This window comes from Bufo gargarizans, chromosome 1 (assembly GCF_014858855.1).
Source record: "Bufo gargarizans isolate SCDJY-AF-19 chromosome 1, ASM1485885v1, whole genome shotgun sequence".
In the NCBI taxonomy this organism is placed as follows: domain Eukaryota; kingdom Metazoa; phylum Chordata; class Amphibia; order Anura; family Bufonidae; genus Bufo; species Bufo gargarizans.
In genome coordinates, this window is record NC_058080.1 from 356,559,990 (window position 1) to 356,587,018 (window position 27,029).

The 27,029-nt window shown below is 49.3% G+C and overlaps 1 protein-coding gene across 5 annotated transcripts in view; it reads right to left on the reverse strand.

Annotated features, from left to right (window-relative positions):
• DOT1L (DOT1 like histone lysine methyltransferase) overlaps positions 1-27,029 on the reverse strand; it is a 167,338-nt gene that overhangs the window by 35,748 nt on the left and 104,561 nt on the right. For all 5 annotated transcript variants that reach the window (XM_044268984.1, XM_044268978.1, XM_044268995.1 and 2 more), the window contains exons 16-22: positions 26,259-26,350; positions 25,088-25,189; positions 18,615-18,752; positions 14,691-14,816; positions 1,010-1,458; positions 772-907; positions 489-632 (exon numbers count right to left, since the gene is read on the reverse strand). In XM_044268984.1, the coding sequence (XP_044124919.1) occupies positions 489-632; positions 772-907; positions 1,010-1,458; positions 14,691-14,816; positions 18,615-18,752; positions 25,088-25,189; positions 26,259-26,350 (1,187 nt within the window). The remainder of the gene's footprint in view (positions 1-488; positions 633-771; positions 908-1,009; positions 1,459-14,690; positions 14,817-18,614; positions 18,753-25,087; positions 25,190-26,258; positions 26,351-27,029) is intronic.

Consider the following 27,029-nt stretch of genomic DNA (forward strand, 5'->3'; position numbering starts at 1 on the left):
ATAATTTTTGATTATATTTTTAATTAATTTTCCATGTCAGTTTGTATATTTAAACTAAAACCAAAAATCCTGCAGTTTTTGCACTGCCCACTATGTCTAATAATTGGCGCCACTTCTTGGTTTGTAAAGCGTACGTTACTGCAGTTACCTCATTCTAATCCTGCCTGTAAGCATATCACCTTTGTGTATAGATATGACAGGATCCACCATGTACAAAGACCTCTGCACAGGACCTAGAAAACTCTCCCATCCATAGAAGTCAATAGGGTCCCCTACTGTCCATTGTGTCGATGGCCCACAGAGCTGCCATAAAGCAATTTTGTTTAATGCTTTGTAGATGCCATTAACAGCAGCTATGGTTTTAACTGGCAGAAAAAAAATTGGATGACATTTTCCTCACTGGCTGCTCTCAGAAATTAACAATGCAGTATGGTAAACTTCTCTAACATAGCTGTAGGTTGGGCACAATGACCAGAATATAATCATACCTTTTCTACACGACTTGGCAAGACAACACTGGCCAGAGGGATGCTGACTGGAAGTTTGTTAGGTTGGACTGTGCTAAGTGGAATACTAATAGGCAAACTGGTGATAGTCTCGGGGTTAGGAGTACAGGTACGATCTCTAGACATCTGAAAGAGAAAAAAATAGACAGTAAAGACAGAGAAAAGATAAAAACATCTACAAATTGACTACAAAGTAAAAAACTAACAAAAAAAAAAACACTAAGGACAAACATTAACCAAAAAGTGATCCACAGCAGTGCCTCACCTTTTCAGTTCCTCTTTCCACACAGGTCTGTCCAGCCTCTGGAGATGACGGATGTGACTCATGAGGACTTAACTGGATGCCATTCAGGATTCCAGAACTCGCAGACAAAAAGCCATTTTCTTTCACCATTTCACTTCTAGATAAAACATTACACAAAATTAAGAAAATATTATCAAGAAGGTCTGACTGGAGTGCATACCAAACTAGAGTTTAAAAGATAATAATCACACTCTCTTACCTATGAGTGGTGTCAGAGCCTCTGGAATTAGGCACAGGATCCTGATTAAGGTGACGCCGCATAGCAATTTTAGCGGGTGAGTAACGAGTATAGTCTGGTTGAGACTGGCCAGTTTTTTCTCCCTTGTGACGCGATGTATGCATATCATTGTGATCAACACGGGACGGTGTGCTTTCTTTAGAGCAAGGCCTACTCCCTCCACCACGACATGAGTGGTACAGTTCATAGTGAGAAGCATTGCCATTAATTAAAGGTTCAGGGCTCATGCCATTCATGTTGGATGATTGAACAGGAAGTAGACGTGCCTGTGATCCCTCTGGTGGGTATCGAGCAACGAAACTACCCTTAGCGCGACTATTATTTTGGGGTGGATCCTCTGACAATGTGGTAGACTTCAACTGAAGCAATTCATGTTGCCTCTGAAACTTCTCGAGCTCTACTATGCTAATCTAAAAACAAAGAAGAGTTGCAAGAATTAATGCAAGAGTAGTGATTTTTTCAGCTCATGTAAATGGTAAGAAAAAAAAAAAAAAATAGGCATTTGGAGTTTTACAAATAGTTTGGGTAATAGAGAAGAGCAAATGCACAGAAGTCAGTTTACCTAACCTTGTCCTCTCGCTTTGACCCTTTTGCTACGGTGCTGGAGCGATAGGCAAACATGTTGCCCGCTCGCACGATGGCTTTAGATGCAGTGATCAAGCTTGCGGCTTCCTAACGATGGGGATGTTGGTAATTTATTTGAATGCTATAAGTCTCGCTGACTATACCCAGCGCATTCATGCTGCAATTCTTATTTTGGCCACCACATGGCAGGCCAACATAAGAAATGAGCAATAAACCGTAACAAACTCATTTAAAAAATATATGATAGTTTAAAATAAAAAACTGATTTTATAGGATCATATATGAGCTTCAAAATCATTACAAAAAAATTTACTTTAACATATAAAAATAAAATAATGTTTAAATCACTCCCCTTTCCGTATAATACCTAAAATAACAAAAAATATAAATATGGGTATCACCGCAACAGAAAATGCCTGTATTATAAAATATAAAAATATTTTTCCAATACGGTAAAAAAGGCAGAACGCAAAAAAGGAGATTTTTGTGAAACTCACCTGTAAAATCTTTTTCTCGTCTTTTCCATTGGGGGACACAGACCATGGGTATAGCTTAGAGGTATTAGTAGGAGGGACACTATGCAAATGAAAGAGCTCCTCCTCCTCGGGCTATACCCCCCAGACTCCACCAGGAGGAACTCAGGCGTTGCACAAGCAGTAGGAGAAGGAGCAAGAAAAAATCATGGAAACCATCGGACCAAGCCATTAGGTCCAACCAGAAACAGAAAAACTGAACTAAAGACCCCTCCTGCAACAGGAATAATGGGTGGGAGCTGTGTCCCCCAATGGAAAAGACGAGAAAAAGATTTTACAGGTGAGTTTCACAAAAATCTCCTTTTCTCGTGCTTTTTTCCATTGGGGGACACAGACCATGGGACGTCCAAAAGCAGTCCATGGGGTGGGAAAAAATATCAGCACCGCCAGGAGGAACGCCCCAACGGTCAAACAGGAACCACAGCCTGCAAAACCCTGCGGCCAAAGCCGCATCAGCCGAAGCCAGTGAATGCAACTGACAAAAATTTGCAAAGGTATGCAAGGACGACCAGGTGGCCGCCGTACACAGCTGAGACGCAGAGGCACGACTGCGTCTTGCCCAGGAAGCCCCCTCCGCCCCAATGGAGTGAGCGGCAATTCTAGCCGGGGGAACTCCACCACAAGCGTGACAAGCCGCGGAAATAGCCAAGCAGATCCAGAGCGCCAAGAACGGCGGACGGAAGCAGTAGCCGCGAGACACACCTTCAGGACCCGTACAACATCCAGGGAATGCAGAGTGCGTTCCTTGGGGTTAGCCGGAGAAGGACAAAAGGAAGGCAGGACAAGATCCTCATCAAGGCGGAAGGGAGAGACCACCCTGGGCAAAAAGAAGGGGACTGGACGGAGCACAACTTAATCCTGGTGGAAAACCAGAAAGGCTCCTGACAGGAAAGAGCGGCCAGCTTCGACACCAGTCTGACTTAAAAGCTCGTGATGGGACGTGAACTCACAGCCACTGCATAATAGCCCAGAACTTTAATCACTACGCTATGTAGCTGTATCAGAAGCTATGGTCACAAGGAAGTCCAGATGAGAACAGTCAGAGAGACCCTCCTCAAAGGCTCGAAGGGGGCCGACTGCAGAGCGCGCAGAACCAAATTGAGATCCCAAGGAGACAAAGGGGGAACATACGGGGAACCGAATGCGCCACCCCCGAAGAAAGGTCACCACCGGACCCTTAAGAGCAAGAGACCTCTGACGGCCCGCGCCGAAACCTGACCTTACAGGGAACTAAGCGACAGTCCCTGCACAAGCCCAGACTGAAGAAAAGACAGTACCATCAAGATGGAAAACCGAAGGGGAGGGAACCCCGAACCCTCAAAAAAGGATAGGAAGGCCATCCAGGTACGATAGTAAATCCGGGAGGAAGAAGACTTCCCCGGACTGATCATGGTCCTAACCACTGAATCCGAGAACCCCATCTTTATCAGGATGGCGGTTTCAACAGTCACGCCGGTAAACGAAGAGACCGCAAATTCCGGTGGAAGAACGGGCCCTGAGACAGTAGGTCCTGTCCGTCGGGAAGAGGCCATGGGGCGTCCGCCAGCAACCGAGCCACGTCCGAAAAACCACGCGCGGCGAGGCCACTCTGGGGTGATGAGAACGGTCGGAGTCCCTTCCGCCTCGAACTGGCGTAGACCCTTTGGTAGGAGAGGAAAACAGAGGAGGCTGAAGTCCTGCCACGGAGACACCTGCGCATCCATCCGTACGCCTCCGGATCTCGGGCGCGAGCCAGGACCACTGGGATCTTGTTGTTGAACCCGGACGCCATTAAGTCCACATCCGGACGGTCCCATCTGTAGCAGATTTCTTCGAACCCTTCTGGATGCAGAGACCACTCGCTTGGATCCACCGTGTTGTGGCTTAGAAAGTCCGCTGTCCAGTTGTCCACTCCTGGAATGCAAACTGCTGACAACACCGGAACGTGCGTCTCCGCCCACGTCAGAATTCTCTTCACCTCCTGCATCACCATCCGGCTGCGGGTCCCGCCCTGATGGTCGATATAGGCCGCGGCATTGCCCGTTTGAACCCGCACTGGGAGGCCCGCAAGGAGAGAGGTCCAATAGGAGAGAGAGAGCGGAAAAAAATCGCCCTCAGTTCCAGAAAGTTGATTGGAAGGCGAGACTCTGCCGCCGACCAAATTCCTTGAACCGTGCGAGACTGGAAAACGCCCCCCCAACCCAGGATGCTGGCATCGGTGGCGGCGATCGTCCAGGAGAATGCGAGAAAGGAACTCCCCGACCTCAGGTTCTTTGGGAACAGCCACCAAGGGAGAGCTGCCCGAACCCGCTGAAAGGTAAAGGATCTCCTGTTGCGCCAGGCGAGTGTGAAACTGGGCATATGGAAGGCCTCGAAAGAGGCTACCATAAGACCCAGGACCTGCAAGTATTCCCGAATGGAGAGGCACGGGGAGCGCAGCAGATGCGACACTGCCCCCTGGACCTGGGAGGACTTGAAGGCTGGTAGAATACTTTGGCAGCCGAGGTGTCCAAAATCACCCTCCGGGAGGAGAGCCTCTGGGACGGGAAGAGGCAGGAGTTTGGGAAAGTTACCAGCCAGCCGAACCGTTCCAGGGTCTGAACAGTGATCCGGACTCTGTCCGTGGTCTGCGGTAGAGAGGGGGGCCTCTATCCGGATATCGTCCTGATAGGGCAGCAAAGGAATGCCCCTGGTACGAAGAAGCGCCATGAGCGGTCCAGGACCGTGGCAAGGACCCGCGGGGTGGTCGCCAACCCGAAGGAAGGGCGACAAACTGACAGTGTCGACCCATAATGGCGAAGCGCAGGAATCGATGGTGGGATTCCGCAATCGGGACATGTGATAGGCCTAGGAGCAGCAGGGCGGGCTGACTGGGCCCTCTAGTGCCGGGAAGGCTGGTGCAAAGGAAGGCCTCTTTGCGGGCGACCTGAGACCCCCGGCGGAGGAAGCAGGCGACGGCCTACCAGATGAGAAACGGCAAAAGGCATGCAGAGATGAACTCGTCCAGCTGATCCCCATAAGGTCTGGAAACCCCAAAGGGGAGATTAGCAAGGGAACGCTTGGTGGCGGCGTCAGCGTCCCACACCTTCAATCAGATCTCTTCGCGCTGAGTGACAGAGATGGCCAACCTGCGGGCAAAGAGGGAAACAATGTCCCTAGAAGCTTCGCAAAGAATCTTAGAAGCCTGAGACATCTGGAGAACCAACTCCAGTGTGTTAGTAGCCGCATCTCGTACCGCCAGTTCCTGGTGGTGGTGTTGTAACCACACCGAGAGAGCACTGGCTACCCCTGCTGAGTGAAAGGTAGGTCACAGGGACGCGCTGCCAGCGAAAAAAGGACCTGGAAGAGAGTCTATGCGTCTGTCTACAGCATCCTGGAAAGAGGAACTGACTAAGACAGGAAGGGCCACATAATTGGCTAATCCGGCCACCGGAGGATCCACCTTAGGGGGAGGAGACACCTCTCCTCGCCGTCAGCAGGGAAAGGAAAGTATATTCATGCGCTGGGTGGTCGAGAACCTTATTAAGACTACCCCAGGCCCTGGACATGACCGCGGAAAAATCCCTCATGGACCGGGAACATGGTAGTCTCCGACTGCCTGGACGGAAAAAAGGGGGAACTCCTGACCAGTGGAAGGAGGAGAATCCCCTTGGAGAATAAAGGTGTCTCGGACAGTCACCACTAAGTCAGCCACCCTGGTGGAGAGCTTAGGCGAGGGGTCCCGCTCCATGACCTAATCAGAGCCGGAAATTCTCCTTCAGACTTGCGCTCCCTAAGGGAGGGGAGAGTCGCCCGAACGCGCCTCTAGACGAGGGGGGGGGGGAGCCAGAGCCATCCGAGGAGGGATGCTGCTGCTCACGCTCCCTGTTAGTAGTCGGGCGTCTTCTGTGGAAAACCACTTAGAGAGGTGGTTGGCGTCACAGGATTTGAAAATGCCCTATAGTCCAAAAAGGACCTGGCTCGTCCGAGCCGGATAATTCTCCTTCGGATTACTCTCCCTAGGGAGGGGGAAGAGCAGTCCGCAAGCGCAACCGGCGAGGTGAGGGGGGTGGAGAGACGGAGACATCCGAGGTGGGATGCTGCCGCTCACGCTGCCTCTTCGTAGTCAGTCACCCACTGTGGGGACCACTGAGAGAGATGGAGTCGTTAGCGCCACAGGATTAAAGGACATGGTTGCCTTGGCGACTAAGACCAATTTAGCGGCCGCGCTGGACATGGCAGATGCCCAAGCGGGGACCGCAGGCCCCCAGGGACGTGGAGGAGGGGGGTAAGGCAGGGATGCAGGTAATACTTATCTGCTCCTGCAGAACTTCTCCCTCGACTCCAGGACCAGCAGGGATGCACCTCAACAGGCTTCTGACTCCTTGTCCAGGAGTGCAGTGTTCTGGTGGAGGGTGGCAGCAGGAGACCCAGTAGCTGGTGGGATACCGGAGCTGCAGGTCGAGCCCGGATCCACTTGTCTTCTTTGGGGGGCAATGGAGGCAGCCAGGCAGCGTCCAAGGACGGCAGCGGGCATTCCACGGGGGACCAGGAAGGCGCCATGCCGACCTGTGTCCCCATCTAGAATAATATAAACAATTTTTGAAGGCTGAAAGGGGCTTTGAACTCAGAAAGCCTGGACATGGGGCAGCAGCAGCAGTACCACTGAGCTACCAGCTTGCCTGGCACAAAACGGAGTAGAGTGATGAGGAGCTGCACGGCCATGAGCAAACAGAGTCTCCGGTGTAAAAAGCGCGCGAAAATAATCGCGCGCGCGAAAATATGCACGAAAATAAGCGCACGCGCGAAAATATGCGCGAAAATAAGCGCACGCGCGAAAATAAGCGCACGCGCGAAAATAAGCGCACGCGCGAAAATAAGCGCACGCGCGGAAATAAGCGCACGCGTGATTTAAACAAACACCACGTGGAGGAGCGGCCTGCCGGCGGGCGCTGGGGGAGCGCAGCAGCCAAGGCCCGACGAGAGAAGCGCTGAAGCCCACAGTTTAAGGGGGAAGAGATGCCAGTACTCCAGTGCCAAAATGAAGAAAGTGTCAGGATCCTTCTTCAAGCTCACCCAGGTAGCCACAGACAAATAGACACAGAGGGAGGGGGAGGGATTGGGCAACACTTATCTGCTCAGCTGCTCCCTCGATGTCCAGACCAGCAGGGATGCGCCTCTTCAGACTTCTGACTCCAATCCAGGAGAACAGTGCTCTGGAGGAGGGTAGGCAGCAGGCGTCCCAGCAGCTGGTGGGATGCCGGAGCTAACAGGTCGAGCCCGGATCCACTTATCTTCTTGGGGGGAAATGGAGGCAGCCAGGCAACGTCCCAAAGACGGCGGCGGGCACTCCACGGGGGACCAGGAAGGCGCCATGCCGACCTGTGTCCCCATCTAGAATAAAAATAACAAAAAGGAGTAGAATCAGAGAGTGTCAACCTCCTTCACCAGACACTAAGCAAAGACTGAGTTCCTCCTGGTGGAGTCTGGGGGTATAGCCCGAGGAGGAGGAGCTCTTTCATTTGCATAGTGTCCCTCCTACTAATACCTCTAAGCTAAACCCATGGTCTGTGTCCCCCAATGGAAAAAAGCACGAGAAAAGGGTCATAATGGCCAATTTGCCATTTTTTTATTGCTTCTCTTACCCTCCATTTTTTTAAAAATAAAATGTGATCAAAAAGTGTCACACACTCCAAATGCTCCAGATACTCCATGGTATCAAAAATTGTCCCGCAAAAATTGAGCCCTCACATAGTTCAGTAGATGTAACTATTAAAAAAAAGTTATGGGGGTCAGAATATGGTGATGTAAAAAAATAAAAATTTATATATATATATATATATATATATATATATATATATATATATATATATATATATTAATTTTACATTTAATTTTACATTTAATTTTACACCATTTAGACATAAAAAACCTATACATATCGGGTATCGTAATTGTTCTGAACCAGAGAACGATAAGAAAGGTCAGTTTTGCCTCAAACGAACAGCCGTGGGAACAAAACCAGTGAAACGGTGGAGGAATTCCACCCCATTTGGAATTTTCTTACCTCTTCCCACCACATTGTAATTAATGGTGGCACTAGAAAGTATAACTTGTCCAGCATAAAATAAGCCCTCATACAGCTATGTCAAGGAAGATAGGGAAGAAAAAAGGAGATTTTTGTATAACTTACCAGTTAAATCTCTTTCTCGCTCTTCCTTGGGGGACACAGACCTTGGGTATAGCTCAGCTCCCTAGGAGGCGTGACACTAAGTAAAACTGTTAAGCCCCTCCTCCATCAGCTATACCCTCAGCCTGGAGATAGAGGCTACCAGTTGCGTGTCCAAGTAGTGAAAGGATAACAACCAATAACGGAAACAACCAGCCAGCAACCCAACGGGGCGCCAGACCATAACCCTGTAACCAAACACAGAAGGGTGGGTGCTGTGTCCCCCAAGGAAGAGCGAGAAAGAGATTTAACTGGTAAGTTATACAAAAATCTCCTTTTCTCGCCCATTTTCCTTGGGGGACACAGACCTTGGGACGTTCAAGAGCAGTCCAAGAAGGGAGGGACCACAAACCCAAGGCGGAACACCACCAGAGCATCAGGAAACCGCTGCCTGCAAAACCAGGCGGCCCAAAGCAGCATCCGCTGATGCATGCGTATGCACCCTATAGAACTTTGTGAAAGTGTGCAGAGAGGACCAAGTGGCTGCTTTGCACAACTGTTCAGCCGAGGCCCGATGCCTCTGCGCCCAGGAAGCTCCGACTGCTCTGGTGGAATGAGCAGTGACGCCGAAAGGCGGAGGTCTGCCCTTGGCTCGATAAGCCTCAGACACCGCCAGTTTAATGAAACGGGCAATAGCCACCTTGGAGACCGCCAACCCTTTGCGCGAACCCTCCGGAACCACAAACAGGGAGTCCGTGCGCCGAAAGGACCCGGTGACCTCCAAGTAAATCCTCAACGCCCTGACCACATCCAGACGGTGCAGTTCCCGTTCTCTGGGGTGGGAAGGAGAGGGACAGAGCGACGGAAGGACGATGTCCTCATTGATGTGAAAGGCGGAGACCACCTTTGGCAGGAAAGTCGGGACAGGCCGAAGCACAACCTTATCCTGGTGGAAGATCAGGAAAGGTTCGGAGCAAGAAAGAGCCGCTAACTCCGACACCCGTCAGAGAGACGTGACGGCCACAAGAAAGATGACCTTGCAGGACAGAAGGCGAAGGGAGACCTCCCGTAAAGGCTCGAAGGGGGCTGATTGGAGCGCCGAGAGCACCACATTCAGGTCCCAGGAAGGAACTGGAGGGCGGTACGGCGGAACAGAGTGAGCCACCCCTTGTAAAAAGGTCTTAATTGGCCCTAGAGGGGCCAGGGGACGCTGGAGAAGAATAGACAGCGCCGAAATCTGACCCTTCAGAGAACTGAGGCACAGCCCCAGGTCCAGACCGACTGGAGGAAGGACAGGATTGTGGGAAGAGAAAACCGGAGAGGTGGGATGCTCCGGGACTCACAGAACCCCAGATAGGACCTCCAAACCTGATAGTAGATCCTAGAGGATACGGGCTTACGAGCCCGGATCATGGTGCGGACTACGTCCGCGGAGAAACCCCGTCGCGTTAAGACGGCGGTCTCAATAGCCACGCCGTCAAACGTAGCGAGCCTAAATGCTCGTGGAAGATCGGTCCCTGAGAGAGAAGGTCTTCCCTGGAGGGCAGTGGCCACGGTGCGTCTGCCAACAGCAACATTAGGTCGGCGTACCAAGACCGGCGGGGCCAATCCGGGGCGATTAGAATCGCGGGGACGCCCTCTGCCGCGATCCTCCGAAGAACCCGTGGCAGGAGGGGAAAAGGAGGAAAGACGTACAGAAGGGAGAATTCGCGCCACGGAAGGACGAGCGCGTCGGCGCCGTATGCCTTCGGGTCCCGTGCCCTGGCCAGGTATAGGGGGACCTTGTGGTTGAATTTGGAGGCCATGAGGTCCACGTCGGGGCGACCCCAGCGAAGACAAAGGGCTTCGAACACCTCTGGGTGCAGGGACCATTCTCCCGGGTCGATGGTGGACCGGCTGAGGAAATCCGCCGCCCAGTTGTCCACCCCCGGGATGTAAATCGCAGATAAGGCCGGCACGTGCGTCTCCGCCCAGAGGAGAATGAGGGTCACCTCTTGCATCGCTGCGAGTGCCTCCCTGATGGTTTATGTATGCCACAGCCGTGGCATTGTCCGATTGGATCCGAACAGGGTGGCCCCTCAGCAGATGGGTCCAGTGTCTGAGGGACAGAAGAATCGCCCTCAGTTCCAGAATATTGATTGGAAGTCTGGACTCCGATAGAGACCAAACGCCCTGGACGGACCGGGGAGGGAAAACCCCCCCCCCCACCCCCGTAAGCTGGCATCTGTGGTAATCACCAGCCAGTTCAGTGGAAGGAAGGACTTCCCCCTTAGAGGGATATGCAACCACCAGCCGAGGGAAGCCCGAGCCAGGGGAGGCAGAAGAAAGGTCCTGTCCAGACTCCTCGGTGATTTGTCCCAGGCCGACAGAATTGCCCTCTGAAAGGTGCGGGATCGGAATTGTGCGAACGGCACCGCTTCGAAACAGGCAACCATCTTTCCCAACAACCGCATGCTGGATCTGAGGGAAGGGCGGTGATGACGGAGGAGACTGCGAACCGACCCGCGAAGGGCCAGACGCTTGTCCGACGGAAGGCGGACCTCCGCCAACTCTGTATCCAGGAGCATCCCCAGGAAGATCAGCCGTCTGGAGGGGGTAAGGGAAGATTTGGGGTGGTTGATAATCCAACCGAACCGCGTCAGGGTCTCCAGAGTGAGTTCCACACTGCGGGATGTCTGAGAGAAGGAGGGTGCCTTGACCAGGATGTCGTCCAAGTATGGGAGAAGAAAAACACTTCTTGAACGTAGAAGGGCCAAGACAGGGGCCAGGACCTTGGTGAACACTCGAGGAGACGTCGCCAGACCAAAGGGAAGGGCGACGAATTGGAAGTGATCGTCCCCCACCGCGAAGCGCAGGAAGCGGTGATGACATGGAGCAACCGGAACGTGGAGGTATGCATCCTGAATGTCGATTGAGGCCATGAAATCCCCTCTTTCCAGGGAGGCCACTGCGGACCTGAGAGACTCCATCCGGAATCTCTGCAGTCGGAGAAAACGGTTCAGGCGTTTTAGGTCCAAGATCGGACGCACTGAGCCTTCCTTCTTGGGAACCACAAAGAGGTTCGAGTAGAACCCCCTGAACCTTTCCGTCGGAGGCACGGGGGCGACGACACCCTTGTCCATTAGAGAGTGAATGGCCGCGAAGAAGGCGGCCACTCGTACGGGATCTCGCGGAGGACGGGATCGGAAGAAACGGTCTGGCGGAATGGACGCAAATTCGATTTTGTATCCGCAAGATACAATCTCGAGCGCCCATGCGTCTGAGATGTGGGCCCGCCATACGTTCCTGAATAGGAGAAGGCGGCCCCCCACCCGGGTGGGTGGGGGAGCACCTTCAGGCAGAGGGCTGCTGGCCTGTGGGAGCCCGTGCAGGCTGGGACTTGCGCCAGGTAGGTTGCGTCCGAAAAAACGGCTTCTTGCGTCTATCCTGGGCTGGGCCAGAGGAAGAAGAACTGGCCGCGGGTCTAGACCCGGTGGGCTTGCGAAAGGACCGAAAACGGGACGAACCAGCGCGACCACGGGGGGCGCCCATTGGCCTGGGGGAGGTGAGTACTCTTCCCACCCGTGGCCTCTGATATAAGTTCGTCCAGACGGGTTCCGAACAGGCGGGAACCCGTGAATGGTAGGCCGGCCAAAGAGCGTTTGGAAGCGGCGTCCGCCGCCCAAACCTTCAGCCAGAGTTCCCTCCTGACAGAAACTGCCAGGGCAGAGGAACGGGCAATGAGGGCACCCGCATCAAGGGAGGCCTCACAGACGAATTTTCCGGCCTGAACAATTAGTTGGGCTAAGGAACGGAGGTCCTGAACAGGGACGTCCGACCCTAACTCCCGTTCCAGTTGCAAACCCCATTCAGAGACCGCTTTGCCAACCCAGGCGGAGGCAAAGACCGGTCTAAGGGCCGAACCAGAGGCAGTAAATATGGCCTTGGAGAGGGATTCCGTACGACGGTCCTCAGACTGGAGGGAAGATCCGTCCTGTACAGGAATAGTAGTGCTTTTGGACAGGCGAGCCACGGGAGGATCAACCTTAGGCGGGGATGTCCACGTGGTCACAGAATCCGCTGGAAAGGGATAACAAATGTCCAGCTTTTTGGGTGTAATAAAGCGGACATTAGGCCGAGTCCAAGCCTTGGATACCACAGAAGAAAAATCAGCGTGTATGGGAAAAACCTTGGAGGCCTGTTTGGGGCGGAGAAAGGACACGCCGGCCTGTTCAGAGCTGGGGGGGGTCATCGTGTAGCTGAAAGGTATCACGGATGCTAGTGACAAGATGCCCCACCGCGGACGCCAATTTGGACGGAAGCTCTGAGTCCATGTCCACGTCCGAATCCGCCAGTTCTCCCTCAGAAAGCGTATCCCTTTGAGAGGATAGACTTGACTGAGCTCGCACGCATGGCGGAGAGAGCGAAGCATCTGGAGAAGATGTGCGCTCAACCCTTGAACGTTTCTGAGTATGCCGGGCCCTGGAAGATTCCTGGGAGGCAGGGAACCAGTGGGGGCGGCAGAAACGGTAGTCCCAGCGGGTGCGACAGGGATTGTGGCAGCCTGCGGGAGAGGCGGTCTATCCACGAGACGGCCCACTACGTGTGTAAGGCTTTCCACCGCCTGAGACAGAGACCTAGCCCAGTCAGGGGGTTCAGAGGCACCGGGGGGCGCAGCGGGAAGCGGGCCCTGACATGCAAGGCAATGCGGCTCAGATTGCCCACGCGGAAAAAGTTCCTTACCGGCGGTACAGGCATGGTACCAGGGTTTGGGGGCACCTGTGGGATCTGACATGCTGAAGTGTGGTTGTACTCTAATATAGAGACCACAAAGGGTTATAGCAGCTATGACCAGGAGGGTTAGGAGAGGGTTAACTGTCCTACCAGTGCCTCAGAAGAACTTCAGGAGATGGCCCAGATCAGCAGCAGCAGAGAAGCAGTGAACAGCAGAGAGCAGCAGAGAGCGCCCACAGAAGCCGAGCGATGTACACAGGAGGTTAGAGTCCCCCACCGTGTCCCAGCTTCCTGTCAGGAGTGAGGAAGCGCGGGAACCTCAGCAGAAAGCGCAGGGAACAAGCTCCGCCCCCTCCAGCTCTTGAAATGTCTCCTGTGAAGGAGAACGTAGCTCCGCCCCCAAAATGACGCGCACGTAAGCCCCGCCCCCTGCCGGGACCGCTAAGCCCCGCCCCCCGTTCTCGGCGGGAAGGGGGAGAGAGAGAAGAGAAAAATGGAGTCAGCCCCGAATGAGGGGGGGAACGGCGTGGGGGTGCTGAGGATGCTGCTGTGCTGCATTGTCCTGCAGATGAGCGCTCAGAATGAGCGACCACGGGTGCCCCCCTTACCCAGAGGGGTAGATGCAGATAGGGACGGGGTATGGGCTGGAATAGCCATCTCACCGTCCGACGTCTTCACCCTCAGTCCCTTCCAGCAGGGTCGCCCCTTCAGCCACTGGCACCGCAGTGGCAGGAAGCTGGAAGAGGGGCTTGGCGTGCGGGCGACCCCCTAGCTGGCGGGATGTAGGGGAGCCATTGCTGCCCAGATCCTCCTATTGCTTCTGTGGGGGAGGCAGCAGTGCAGATAAGTTGGCACTGGCGCAGCTCAACCCCGGGAGAGCAGAGAGGTCTAATGCGTCTCTGGTATCCCTAGGAAAAAATAAAATAACAAAATTAGAAGAAAAAGTAAAAATAACAAGGAGAAAACAGCCCTGCAGTAGCAGGGAGTGTCTTGCCTCCTTGGACACTAAGCTAAAACTGGTAGCCTCTATCTCCAGGCTGAGGGTATAGCTGATGGAGGAGGGGCTTAACAGTTTTACTTAGTGTCACGCCTCCTAGGGAGCTGAGCTATACCCAAGGTCTGTGTCCCCCAAGGAAAATGGGCGAGAAATGAAAACGCAAAAACGAAAAGACCTCCAGTAGTGAAGTGGCTAAGATTTCACCCCATGAACTGGACAGGGGAAAATCCACAGTAAAAATCTGCAACATAATGATCATTGCTAGAATTCTGCATGGATTTTCTTTTTGAGTTTTGAAGATCATGTTCACTAGTACTGCACTATAAATTATGAGATTTTCTATGGAGAATCTGCATTAACATATCCAATTGCAAATTTCAACTCAACCTAACAGTCAGGACAGCTAAAGTAACGGAATAAAAACAAACAAAAAACATGTCGGCTCCTAAAAGAAGCTACAGTATATGCACCGCCTCTAAGAGGACTGCGGTCACAGAACACAGGCCATTATACACAGGGCCAGTATAGGCAGGCAATGGCCGAAGGGTAGCAGCAGTAAATTTCATCCATTTCTCAACATTTTCTGCATTCTTATGGCAGCTTGACGGGTTTTTATAGTCATTGGACTTGTCAAAGCCAAGTAAAATTTGAAATCTAATCAGAGCTAGAATACATCATTTCACATACCTGTAACTCTAAACAGTGCTTTTGCTTTTCTGAAATCAGATTCTTTAGTGCCAGTTTTTCCTTCATCAGATTCTCCAGGGACAGTGTATTCCAGTCCAGCTTTAACTCTTCACAACGCGCTTTCAGCTTTAAGAATTTGACAACAGAAAAATAAGTAAAGATGTATAACAAGTTCTGAAGTGGTCATTTTTTTTGCTTTTCTAAGTACCTGATGAAGGCACAGGGGCAGTGTGCAGTACACTCCAGAACAGCGTGCAGTATTACTGTGAATTGTATAGGGGAAGCAAATGGTTTCTATATGCTTCACCACTACAAGCCAAGGAACACTCTCCTCCCATGACAACATAATGTATGCTTAAAAACAAAAACAAAAACAGGTTTTACCCCAATATTAAAGAGGTTATCCAACTCCCTATAATGACAAAAGTATAACCTATATGAAGGGCCCAGACATGGGGAGTGGGGGGTGTCATTATAGGGGTTGGATAACCCCTTTAAACTTAGATTGGTGAAGAGAGATAGTCAACAGCATCACAAATGATGATTTGACACTGATCTAACAACTAATGGGACAGTGCGCAATACCTGTAATATGTACCAATCATGCTCCACTGGACTGGCAAGATTATGCATTCTATATATACGAATTAGTGGAAGGAGTATAGACATATAAGCCTTATTTGGAAAGGAAGTTATATATTCAGGTGATCAAGGTAGTGTTCCCATCAGGTTGGATAGACTAGAATCAGGTCTACATGACCAGGTATCGTTCACTTCTAATGTCTAGATGGATGACAACCAGTAGAGACATGGTTATCATCCATTTCATAAACATCAAAGAGAACACCGATATCACAAATGATTGGCTTATTCCACATCGGCCATGTTTATAATTTGCAATCTGTAATCTTTGTATAAGCATTGTCCTGCAGATTGAAAAAAAGCATTTAATCCTTCAGCAGGCTCCAGAAATCCATCATCAATTAAAGGGACTTTTGAGATTTACCCAGGTAGCAGTCTTTATTATGGGATGCAGAGTCACAGGCCGTAGGGATGACATGCTCTCACTGAGGTTGGCGTTCTTTTCCTGTGGTAACTGCTGATTCAGACATGGGATGCTTTGGAGATGAGGGGCAGTTTAGTTACCGCCAAATCAATGCCAACAGATGGGCTCTCTTGTCTATCTAATACTATCTAGCTCATTTAACCCATAATGGTTCAAAACAAAAAAAAATTACCGTATTGCTTGGGGGAACACGACAATTATGATAGAAGGGATGCGGTATGGTATGTGTACAATGCTGCTGTGCAGAGTTACATAATGGAAACATTTAAGACTTCATGTTACAGGGGTATCAAAACCAATTATGTGTACTTTATTTTTTATTATTCTTTTGACATACTGCGTTTATGGTGAGAGGTGGTGTGTTTTTATTTAAACATTTGTTATTAAACAGTTGTTACAGGGTAGATCACCAGTGTATACATTATACAGTGTGTTATACCCGTTAGCAAAATACTGACACTGCCCTTGGCTACCATGGTAACACACCTGTACCCATGACCGCCCTGTCAAGGACTGCTCAGATGCCACAGTAGAGTCTGCGGATGATGTGGGCACAGTTCCTGTGTTCTTGCCAATCCATGATTGTAACTGTGCATCCATTTGGGGGAAAACATAACTAAAATGAATGCACATTTAAGTCCATTTGCAGGTTAAAAGCTTCTCAAAATGCCAGTCTAGCATTTCTTTTATATTATATAGATTATACCTTTTCTAACTTATCCAACCACTCCTTACTTATGTGATAGGACTGTGAAATGGTAAATATACAAAATCGACAGCACGCCAGACTTGCAGGTGAAATAATCAGTGATTTTTTATTTTGCCAGACATGGTTATAATAAATTCAGGCAACGTTTTGGGCTATATGTAGCCCTTCATCAGGCTAATGAGAAAGTATAATAATTTACAATTAAATGTGGTACATGGTTGAATCAAATGCAAAAACACATGTTTTATAAATGATTATATTACAATCACTGCAATAGGTGCACCACAATGATATGCAACTGACAACACTGGCTAATCCTACAAGCTGATGTTAAGAACTGAGACTTTAGCCAATGTATTCCTGTCAGGAACACAACGGAGCCCTTTTGCACCACCATATTCCTACAGAAAATCAAAGTACACGATAACAGATACATAAATCGGGCAATGAAGCATGCCGTAGGTGCAGAAGTACGTGGTATGCAATTAGGGGGTTAGCACCACTCTAAATTCTAGAACCACAAAAGTGGCTCAAAACACAGGCTGAATAGATAAATAGAAATAAGTGACGAGAAGTGACAGAATCAACACCAGAGGCCTAGGTGGTACAGGGATGGAGCAGGCGGCAGAGAACAGAGACCATTGATAATAAATGAAGAAAGGTTGAGAAAGGCAAAAGTATAAAGAGCTTACCCTGGTATATAATTGCAATCCTGTGGACGCCATCTTAAATAAGCTTAATGGGCGGAGCAAGACCTGTAGGGGAGCTAGGGGTAAAGCGTGCTTAGCCAGGGCTCCGGGTGCACATGTGGATGACGCACTGAAGACGCGGGTACTAATTTGGGATAGGGCAAGAGCCTAACAACTCCTGGATATGCCTGTTGCGCATCTAGCACATGCGCGAGCGGTACTAAGATTCCAAACCTCATATGATCCAAAGGTCTAGACTCCCATATAGAAATGACAGGGGTAGTAGGAAAGCCTGTCATTAACACTCTAATAGCCATGTGGACATAGGCTTATTTAACCAACCAGGCTAAATCAACAACCACTATAGTAAGGGGACATGACAAAATGCGATAAGAAACCTTTTTTAAAGTAATATATACATAGATCTCAATAGTCTGCTTGGTAACAACATTTGACCCACCCAGAACAAATGGGCTGGAAATAGTAGAGATGAGGTTCTTGGAACATGCTTCACAAGTGTCACCACTCATTATTAGACATCAAAAGGCCCCGTGGGTCCCTTCATCTCAGCGCTGGCGTCCATAGGATTGCAATTATATACCAGGGTAAGCTCTTTATACTTTTGCCTTTCTCAACCTTTCTTCATTTATTATCAATGGTCTCTGTTCTCTGCCGCCTGCTCCATCCCTGTACCACCCAGGCCTCTGGTGTTGATTCTGTCACTTCTAGTCACTTATTTCTATTTATCTATTCAGCCTGTGTTTTGAGCCACTCTTGTGGGTCTAGAATTTAGAGTGGTGCTAACCCCCTAATTGCATACCACGTACTTCTGCACCTACGGCATGCTTCATTGCCCGATTATATATCTGTTATGTACTTTGATTTTCTGTAGGAATATGAATTTACAATCATGTATTCTTGCAACCAATTGTAAATTATTATATTATAATGTATTTTTGCATTTGATTCAATCATGTACCACATTTAATTAATTGTAAATTATTATATTTTCTCATTAGCCCGATGAAGCCCGAAACGTTGCTTGAATTTATTATAACCATGCAATGCTGAATAAAAATCACTGATTATTTCACCTGCAAGTCTGGAATGCTGTCGATTTGTATATTGACATGAAAAGTATTCCTGAGGTGGAGCTGGGAACGTGTCTAGGCGAGCACCCTGAGAGCCAATTAATAGACGAGTGCTGTGATTATTTGGATTGCAATACCAGGACTGTGAAATAGGTTCTGAAAGTATATGGGCTACAGTGAATGGATATTATGTGTGAAAATCCCTAAGGATACAATTGCTTATCACTAATAACATTGCTCATCGATTGCTTGTAGTAGTCCAATGAGGTTAGTATGCAATTTCTCCTAAAGGCAACCTGTCTGCGCAGCACAGGTGCCTAGACTGCATGATGTGGATAGGACAATAAATACACAAATTTACTATCTTACCAACAGCAAACTACGGTTCCTCAATTCACCATTTTCCAGCTCCAGCTGCCGGCTTTGTTCTTTCAATTGAAGATTGTGGGCAAAAATCTCCTTCTGGGCCTGGATCAAGTCACTGAAAGTAAGGGCCTTGACTCCCAACTGAGAAATAAAAAAATAAAAAATCAAATCTTCATAACATAAAATGATCAAACTAATCAACCTGAAACAAAACCCAACAGATAGTCATTATGTATTCCATGGTTTATACTACTGATAACAGACAAATAGATTTTTAACTGCCAAAAAGCCAGAGAAATCTGTAGAAATGGCACTTTAATTAGCAGCATCCACTGTACATGTATATTCAACCAGCTCCATATAAAGCGGGTGCCAGCTGTGTTATACAGGTTGGAAATAAATCAGATCCCGTTTTACTAACACCCCAGACGTCTTGGTCAGAAGGGGGCTCCTCTGGTCAGGCATCACCTTACATGGTTAAAAAAACAAAAAAAACAAACAAACAAAAAACAAACAAACAAAAAAAACACACACGCGAGACATGCATTTTTTTGGGGTTACCTTGTCTCCCCAAAAATGCATAGCCAATTGAAAAATAACGCATTCAAATATTTTGATACACAGTAAATATCTTTCTCATCCGTATCACTTGCAGATATGGCCCTGGCAAGCCCTCTTATGCCAGTGCATATATTTGTGAAGCTTCTTTGGACGCGGCCAGGCTTATGGCTCGTTCGTCAGCTCTGTTGGTGGCTATTCGCCGTACCCTATGGCTCTCTTGTTGGGCGGCAGATAATGCTACTAAGCGGACCCCGACGGCCCTCCCCTTTACCAGCAGCAGACTTTTTGGTAAGCGCCTGGATGAGATAATTTATTTCGGACACTACAGATGGTAAGTACAAAGCTTCTACTACAGATGGTAAGAGCACGCATTTACCGCAGAACAGGGAGCGGTCTAATAGCGGTAGTCTTTCCTGATCCTCCATCAGGATAAGGTGGTCCTTCGCCATGTGCAGTCCTTCCTGCCGAAGGTGGTGTCTGAATTCCATCTAAATGAGGAGACTGTTCTCCCTTCATTTTGTCCGGACCCGTCTCATCCTCGGGAGCAGTCGCTCCATACCCTGGATTTGGTACGAGCAGTTCAAGTCTCTGTCCCAGACGACATCTTTCCAGTGGACAGATTCCCTGTTTGCGATTCTAGACGGGTCGAGACTAGGGCTGGCGTTGAAGTCCTCCATTTCCCGATGGATTTGTTTGGCCATTGCGGAAGCGTACCGCGTTAATAGACTGGCCCCACTCTTCCGGGTGATTGCTCAGTCAGGAATGCAGAAGGCGAGACACTGACTCCCGTATCCGTGAGAACTTGCAATCTGGAAGGAATACCCGGGCTGCAGTGGTGTCCAGAATCATTCCCAGAAAGGTCACCCTCTGGGAAGGTTGAAGAGGACTTCAGGAAGTTGATCAGCCAGCCGAACTGAGAGGGAGCCTTTACCAGTATGTCGTCCAGGTAGGGCAACAGAGATATGCCCCTGGTGCGAAGAAGCGCCATGAGTGACCCAAAGGGAAGGGCGACGAACTGATAATGACGGCCGCCAATGACAAAGCACAGGAATCTGTGGTGAGATTCTGCGATAGGGACATGCAGAAAGGCGTCCCGGATGTCCACTGACGCGAGGAACTCCCCTGGAAGAAGAGAAGCAATAACTGAGCTGAGGGATTCCATCTGGAACCTTCGCACCCGCAGGGACTTGTTTAAGAGGTTCAGGTCTAGGACCGGACGCACTGATCCCTCCTTCTTTGGCACTACAAAGAGATTTAAGTAGAACCCTGTTCCTGCAGAGGAACTGGGGCAACTACTCCCTGGACCAGAAGGGAAGAGACAGCTTGTAAAAGGGCCGAGGCTCGGGCCGGATCCCCCGGAACCCGAGAAGGGAAGAAACGTTCCAGAGGTCTGGAAGCGAATTCTATCTTGTAACCGGAAGTTACAATTTCCAGCGCCCAGGCGACTTGAACGTGAGCTCTCCAGGAAGGTTGAGGCTTAAAGGAAGGTTTCTTGCGGGAGTCCTGAGAGCCGCCGCAGACCTGGAGGAGGAGCGCCGAAAGGACTGGTTTCTAGAGCCAAAGGGGCGAGCTCTGAAGGTGCGCTTGGATCTAGATTGGGGCAGGTGTGCGCTCTTGCCCCCCCGTAGCGTCAGAGTTAATCTCGTCCAGCTTGGCACTGAAGAGCCTGGAGCCCGCAAAGGTGAGAGGTTAGTGAGGGAGCGCTTGGAGGAAGCGTCGGTGTCCCAGACCTTCAACCAGACCTCCCTGCGCTGAGTGACCAAGAGGACCGAAACCCACGCAAAAAGAGTGCTGACGTCCAATGAGGCCTCACAGAGGAATATTGTCGCTTGGGACATCTGGAGGATGAAGTTCAGGGTGTCCACAGAGGCATCCTGCTCCGCGAGGTCCTGATGATGGTGCTGCAACCACACAGAAAGCGCCCTGGCTACCCAGGCAGAGGTGAATGCGGGCCGCAGACCTGTGCCCACCAGAGTAAAGATGGCTTTGGAAAGAGTCAAAACGCCTGTCAAGAGTCCTGTAGGGAGGACCCGTCCGGGACTGGTATTGCCGTATTCTTAGCCAATTGGCCACCGGTGGGTCGACCTTAGGAGGAGGAGAAGACCACTGCTGCACATTATCTGCCGGGAAAGGGTACAGAGTATCCATGCGCCTTGTGGCAGAAAAACGGTGATTAGGGCGCTCCCAAGCCTTTGAAAGGACCTTGGCGAACTCTCCATGAATGGGGAATGTGACTGCCTCTGGTGCACGACCCCTTCTGGAGTGGAAAAGGGGGAATTCCTGGCTACTAGCAGAAGGAGGTTCCCCCTGGATGTCAAAGGTATCACGGACCGCCGTGACCAAGTCTGCCACCATGGTGGAGAGCTTAGGAGAGGGTTCCATGTCCTCGTCCGAGCCGGACCTTTCCCCTTCAGACCTGTAGTCCCTGCGAGGGGGAGAGGCTGAACACGCCTCCAGGCGAGGGAGAGAAGCAGAGTCATCCGAGGAGGGATGCTGCTGCGTACGCTGCCTCTTAACGGTCGAGCGTCCTCTGTGGGGGGCATCGGGAGGTGGAGCGGTGCTAACCACAGTCATCGCAGGCGGTGGATCTGAGGCCGCCATGCGTTCCATAAAGGCCATGGTCGCGCGCGAGTCCGCAGACTCCAGAGGGGCGGAGGAGGGACTGGGCTGGTTTGGTGGAGGAGGATGATCCTGTCCCAAGGCAAGGCAAGAGTCACAGGAGCCTGTAACAGATAGTGGCAAGCAGCAAACCATACAGGATCCAAGTGGGACCTGAGGAGTCGCTTTAGATTTTTTGGGGGCCCCAGGTCTTGGCATGACGGCGGCAATCCCGGAATCAGGGTCTCCTACAGTTTTGCGGAACACTATCTGTCCTACCGTGACCTGCGAGTAGCAGCCAAGCGTGGGTGAAGCGCTGAGGCAAAGCGGAAGCGGCGGAGCTGACACGATAGGCTCAACCCCCCAATCGCGTCACAGAGCGCGCCCCAAAAATTTGTGCGTGCGGGAAAACATGAAAAAAGGCAGACCCCGACTCTGAAAATAGCGCCCGCCGTGTAGGGGGCGCTGAAAATAGCCACTGCCCCAAGAAGGAACCTCCTCCCTCTCACCCAGTAGGCCCACCCAGATCCACAGGCAAGCCCTAAAGAGCCGTGTCACAGTGTGAGCACGGGGAAGAAGGAGTTTGCAGGAGAGCCGCTGTACTTATCCTGCAGTCTTCACCCTCTGTTCAGGACCAGCATGGGGTTCACCTCTTCAGTCATCTGGCACAAGGAGAGGAGGTGCACTGGAAAGAGGGCAGGACTAGGTGACCCCGGATCTGGAAGACCGCCGGAGCTGCAGGTCGAGCCCGGCTCCACTTATCGTCTGGGGGGAAAGGGAGGTAGCCTGGGATGGTCATTCGACCCCGGCGCTTGCTCCGCTGAGAGACCAGGGACGCACCATGCGACCCTGCGTCCTCTGATTAGAAAAACAACAAACAAGAGAAGAAAAAACTACAGGGACAACCCTGCTGGAGCGTCACCTCCTTATCCGACACTAAGCTAAAACTGAGGTCCTCCGGGGGTATAGCCAGTGCTGTTTTTTCTTATTTGCATAGTGTCTCCTCCTAGTGGAAGCCTAAGCTATACCCATGGTCCGTGTCCCCATAGTCTGTGTCCCCCAATGGAATGGGTGAGAAATATGAATTCCATACATATACAGAATTTCTGATTTGCAAACAGGCAGAGGGTATGTGATGAACCTACTCAATTATAATGCTGCGGCTACAGTGATCTTTGCTGCGACACCCGTTTTTGGGGGGTGTCATTTATTAGGGAGAAATAAAATAGCATATTACTTTTTATTGAGAGCAGAGGGCTAACCTACAATCTAGTTTATATATTTTTTAAAGGGGTTGTCTCCTCTCACCATTACTAAGGCGAGATGAGACAGTCCCGAGCACCAGCTGGGCACGCTGTTTCAGTGGCTCCCATTGTGGTGCATGAGAGCCGCAGAAACAGTGTAGCACAGCAAGCTTTGCAGATTCCTTAACTCAGAATTTTGGCTTGTTGGCTACGCTGTTTCAGTGGCTCTCATGCACCACAATGGGAGACACAAATTGCGAGCACTGCAGTTGTCTGCAGTTTCCCGGCCGACTGATGGTCGGGACTGTGTCTCCTCTCTCATGCCTTAGTAAAAACAAGAAGACAAGACCCCTTTAACTATGGTTTTTTTTCTATCCCTATGAAAACAAGAAAACCGGCAGTGTAAACCCGTCACTATGAAGACGAGATTTTTGTAAAACTTACCAGTAAAATCTGTTTCTCGCTCTTCATTGGGGGACACAGGAACCGTGGGTATAGCTATGTCCTCTAGGAGGTGTTGACACTAGTAAAAGCTGTTAGCTCCTCCCCTGGCAGCTATGCAGCCGGGACAGATCGAGACCCATTCAACTTGAATGGGTCCATGATCCGTTCGCACCGCAAAAAGATAGAACATGTTATTTTTTTGCAGTGTGGAGGCATGGACAGAGAAACCCCACAGAAGCACTCTGTAGTGTTTCCGTGCCTCCGTTCCGCTCCACAGCGGAAAAACAAAAAGAAAAATATATCATGTTTTAGTGTTTCCATAGTTTAAGAGCCATAGTTTTTTCAGTTTTTGGGCAATTATCTTGGGTAGGGTATGATTTTTGCGGGATGAGATGACTGTTTGATTGGTACTATTTTGGCGTACATGTGACTTTTTTGATCACTTTTATTACCTTTTTTTGGGAAGTAAGGTGGGCAAAATTTTAATTTCCTCATCGTTTTTGTGACAGGATGGCCGCTGACTGATTTCAGCGGGCATCCTGTTCCGATTAACCCATGCATTGCCGCTATCCCGTTTTAAACTCATGACGTACCGGTACATCATGGGTCCTTAAGGACTCGGGAAACCTGCTGTACCGGTACGTCATGCGTCCCTAAGGGGTTAGGCCGGGACAGATCGAGACCCATTCAACTTGAATGGGTCCATGATCCGTTCGCACCGCAAAAGAATAGAACATGTTTTATTTTTTTGCAGTGTGGAGGCATGGACAGAAACACCACAGAAGCACTCTGTAGTGTTTCCGTGCCTCCGTTCCGCACCACAGCTCCGGATTGCGAACCCATTCAAATGAATGGGTCCAGATCCATGATGCGGGGAGCACACAGCCGGTGCTGGCATATTGCAGACTCGCTGTTTGCAGGCAGCAATACGGCCATGCAACGGCCGTGTGCATGAGGCCTTACTGTGGTTTCAAGGTAATTTTTTTTCCAAATACCACATTGTCTTGGCTGTGTTTTTTATTCAAAAAAACACCATGGTCAGATTTTACATGCTGGCCATTATAAAACCTCTGACAAACCCTTTTTTATTTTATATCTGTAACATTATAGTCCCCACAACTATGTGCTGTATTGCATTTAGGCAGGACTGTTCCAAGATGTTTTTTGCTGCCAAAAACAAGGGAAACTGTGTCCCATTGATTTCCGGCCATGACAGTATAGGGATGGAGAACGTATCTGCCAAAATGCCGATCTCTGTGGCACTCTATAGTATACTCTACAGCTGATTACAACCATTGTGAAATCCATGTCAAAATTCACATTACAATTTTATGATTTAATGTGGGTTTATTGCAGATGTGAACAAGGCATTTCTGAGCAGTACTGCAGATAAGTAAAAAAAATTAAATAGCAATCTGGACTCCTTATCTGTACCATGTGTTACTGCAGATACTACAAGATCATTCCCTATAAAAATAAACATTCCAAAGTAAATTACATAAAAACAATTAAAAGGGATCATCTTTTTGGACAATCCCTATCCATACTTTCCATTCATAGACTAATTTCAAGGTTATTGTAGCAACATTGATCAAATGCCTACAATTACAACATATAAACTGACTGTACCTCATCCAGCTTCTGTTGAAATAGCTTCTTGATCTCCTCCTTCTGAGCTTGGCAGTGGGTACGAAGCTGCTGAGCTGCACCAAGGAGATTAGAATTCTTCTCCTATCAAAAACATTTCAAATGTACACATTAATAAGGGGAAAATATTCCTACTACCCATACAAAATTACACCCCATTTACATCCAGGGCTGAACAAATCCCAGAAGCCAGGCAATCAATGCTCCAAGAGTATGTCATCTGATATTTTGAGTGTAATGGAGCCTAAGTAGGATCAACTAAAGTAACTGGAATGGGTGGACTGCAGTACCCAGAAAGAGTAAAAATTAGAGTTATATAGAAAAAAAAATAATAATAATATACATAAATCTATCAAGATCTCTCCCATGATCCATTTACACCCAGGACTGGGATATTAAAAATGGGGCATCATCTACACCTATGAATGCTTTTACACCAACATAGAAGAGGATTCTTTATGGTAAGAGCAGTGAGACGATGGAACTCTCTGCCTAAGGATTCATTCACATCACCATTCAGCCTTTCCGTTCTCCTGTCCCGTTTAGGGGAAGGAAAACGGAAAGGACGGATTCGGCACATAACTGAGCAGAAAGGAGCCCACGGGCCACATAGACTATAATGGGGTCCGTTAGGTTTCCGCTCAGAAGAAGATTTTTGAGTGGAGACAAAACGGACCCCATTTAATCTATGGGGCAGATGGGCTCCCTTCTGCTCAGTTGTGTGCCAAATCCATCCTTCCCGTTTTCTTACCCCTAAACGGGGCAGGAGAACGGAAAGGCTGAACGGTGATGTGAACAAAGCCTAAGGAGGTGGAGATGGTGAATTCTCTAAAACAGTTCAAGAGGGGGCTGTATGTATTTCTGGAGTGCAATAATATTACAGGTTATAGTTATCAGATTATCGGAGAAGGTTATTGATCTAATGAGATATTCTGATTGCAATATCTGGAGAACAACTGACTTCTATCAAGCGTTTTTTGCTTCTCTCAGGCTCAACTTAGCAGGATAACAGCCTGAACTGTAAGGATATATATATATATATGTCTCTTCTCAGCATTATATTAATAAAGTATACAGTACTTTGTATAACTAGCAATTAAAAATTTAAGAAATGGAAGATTTTAGATTAAGAAAAAAATTAAAAAATGCATACCTTTTCCTTTTCTAACAGTTGCTGAAGTCCAGCTTTGTACTGCGGAGTCTTCATGTAAGACATAAGCTGCAAGTACTGTACCCTAAAGGATTCTGATAGAGAAGGTGTTAGTAAGACGTAAAAGAAATGCACAACTGGAAATAAAGGGCACAAGGTATACCACTTCGACAGATAACCAAATACTACAAAAACTGCCCCCCACCACAAAAAACTAAACTTAATTAACATTAATAATTAACTTTTTCCAGACCAAGTCACTTACATGTATAAGCAAGCATTGTGGGAAGGGTACATGGAGTGGGATCACAAGTTGAGCTTGCTTAATACAAAGCTAAATGTTTAATGTTTAATACAGCTGACACCTGTCGGCAATGACCAGAGTTTGAGATTTAGGCTGGGTTCACACCTGAGCGTTTTACAGCGCGTTCCTACGCGCTGTAAAACGCACAACAGGCAAGAACCAATGATTCCCTATGGGAATGGTTCTCACCTGGGCGTTTTACAGCGCGTACGATCGCGCTGTAAAACGCCCGACGCTCAAACAAGTGCTTGAGCTTTTTTTTGGGCGTTTGTCGCGCGTTCCCGCACATAGATATTCGGGAACGCGCGACAATGTGTGCACGCCTGTCTCTGTATGCGCGATTGTAAACGCCCGTACAATCGCGCATACAGAGTGCTCGTTTCAGAACGCTCAGGTCTGAACCCAGCGTTAAGCCCTAGGATGCTGCAGTCCATGGCGATCACAGTGGTTAGTCAGAGAGAAAGGGCTGC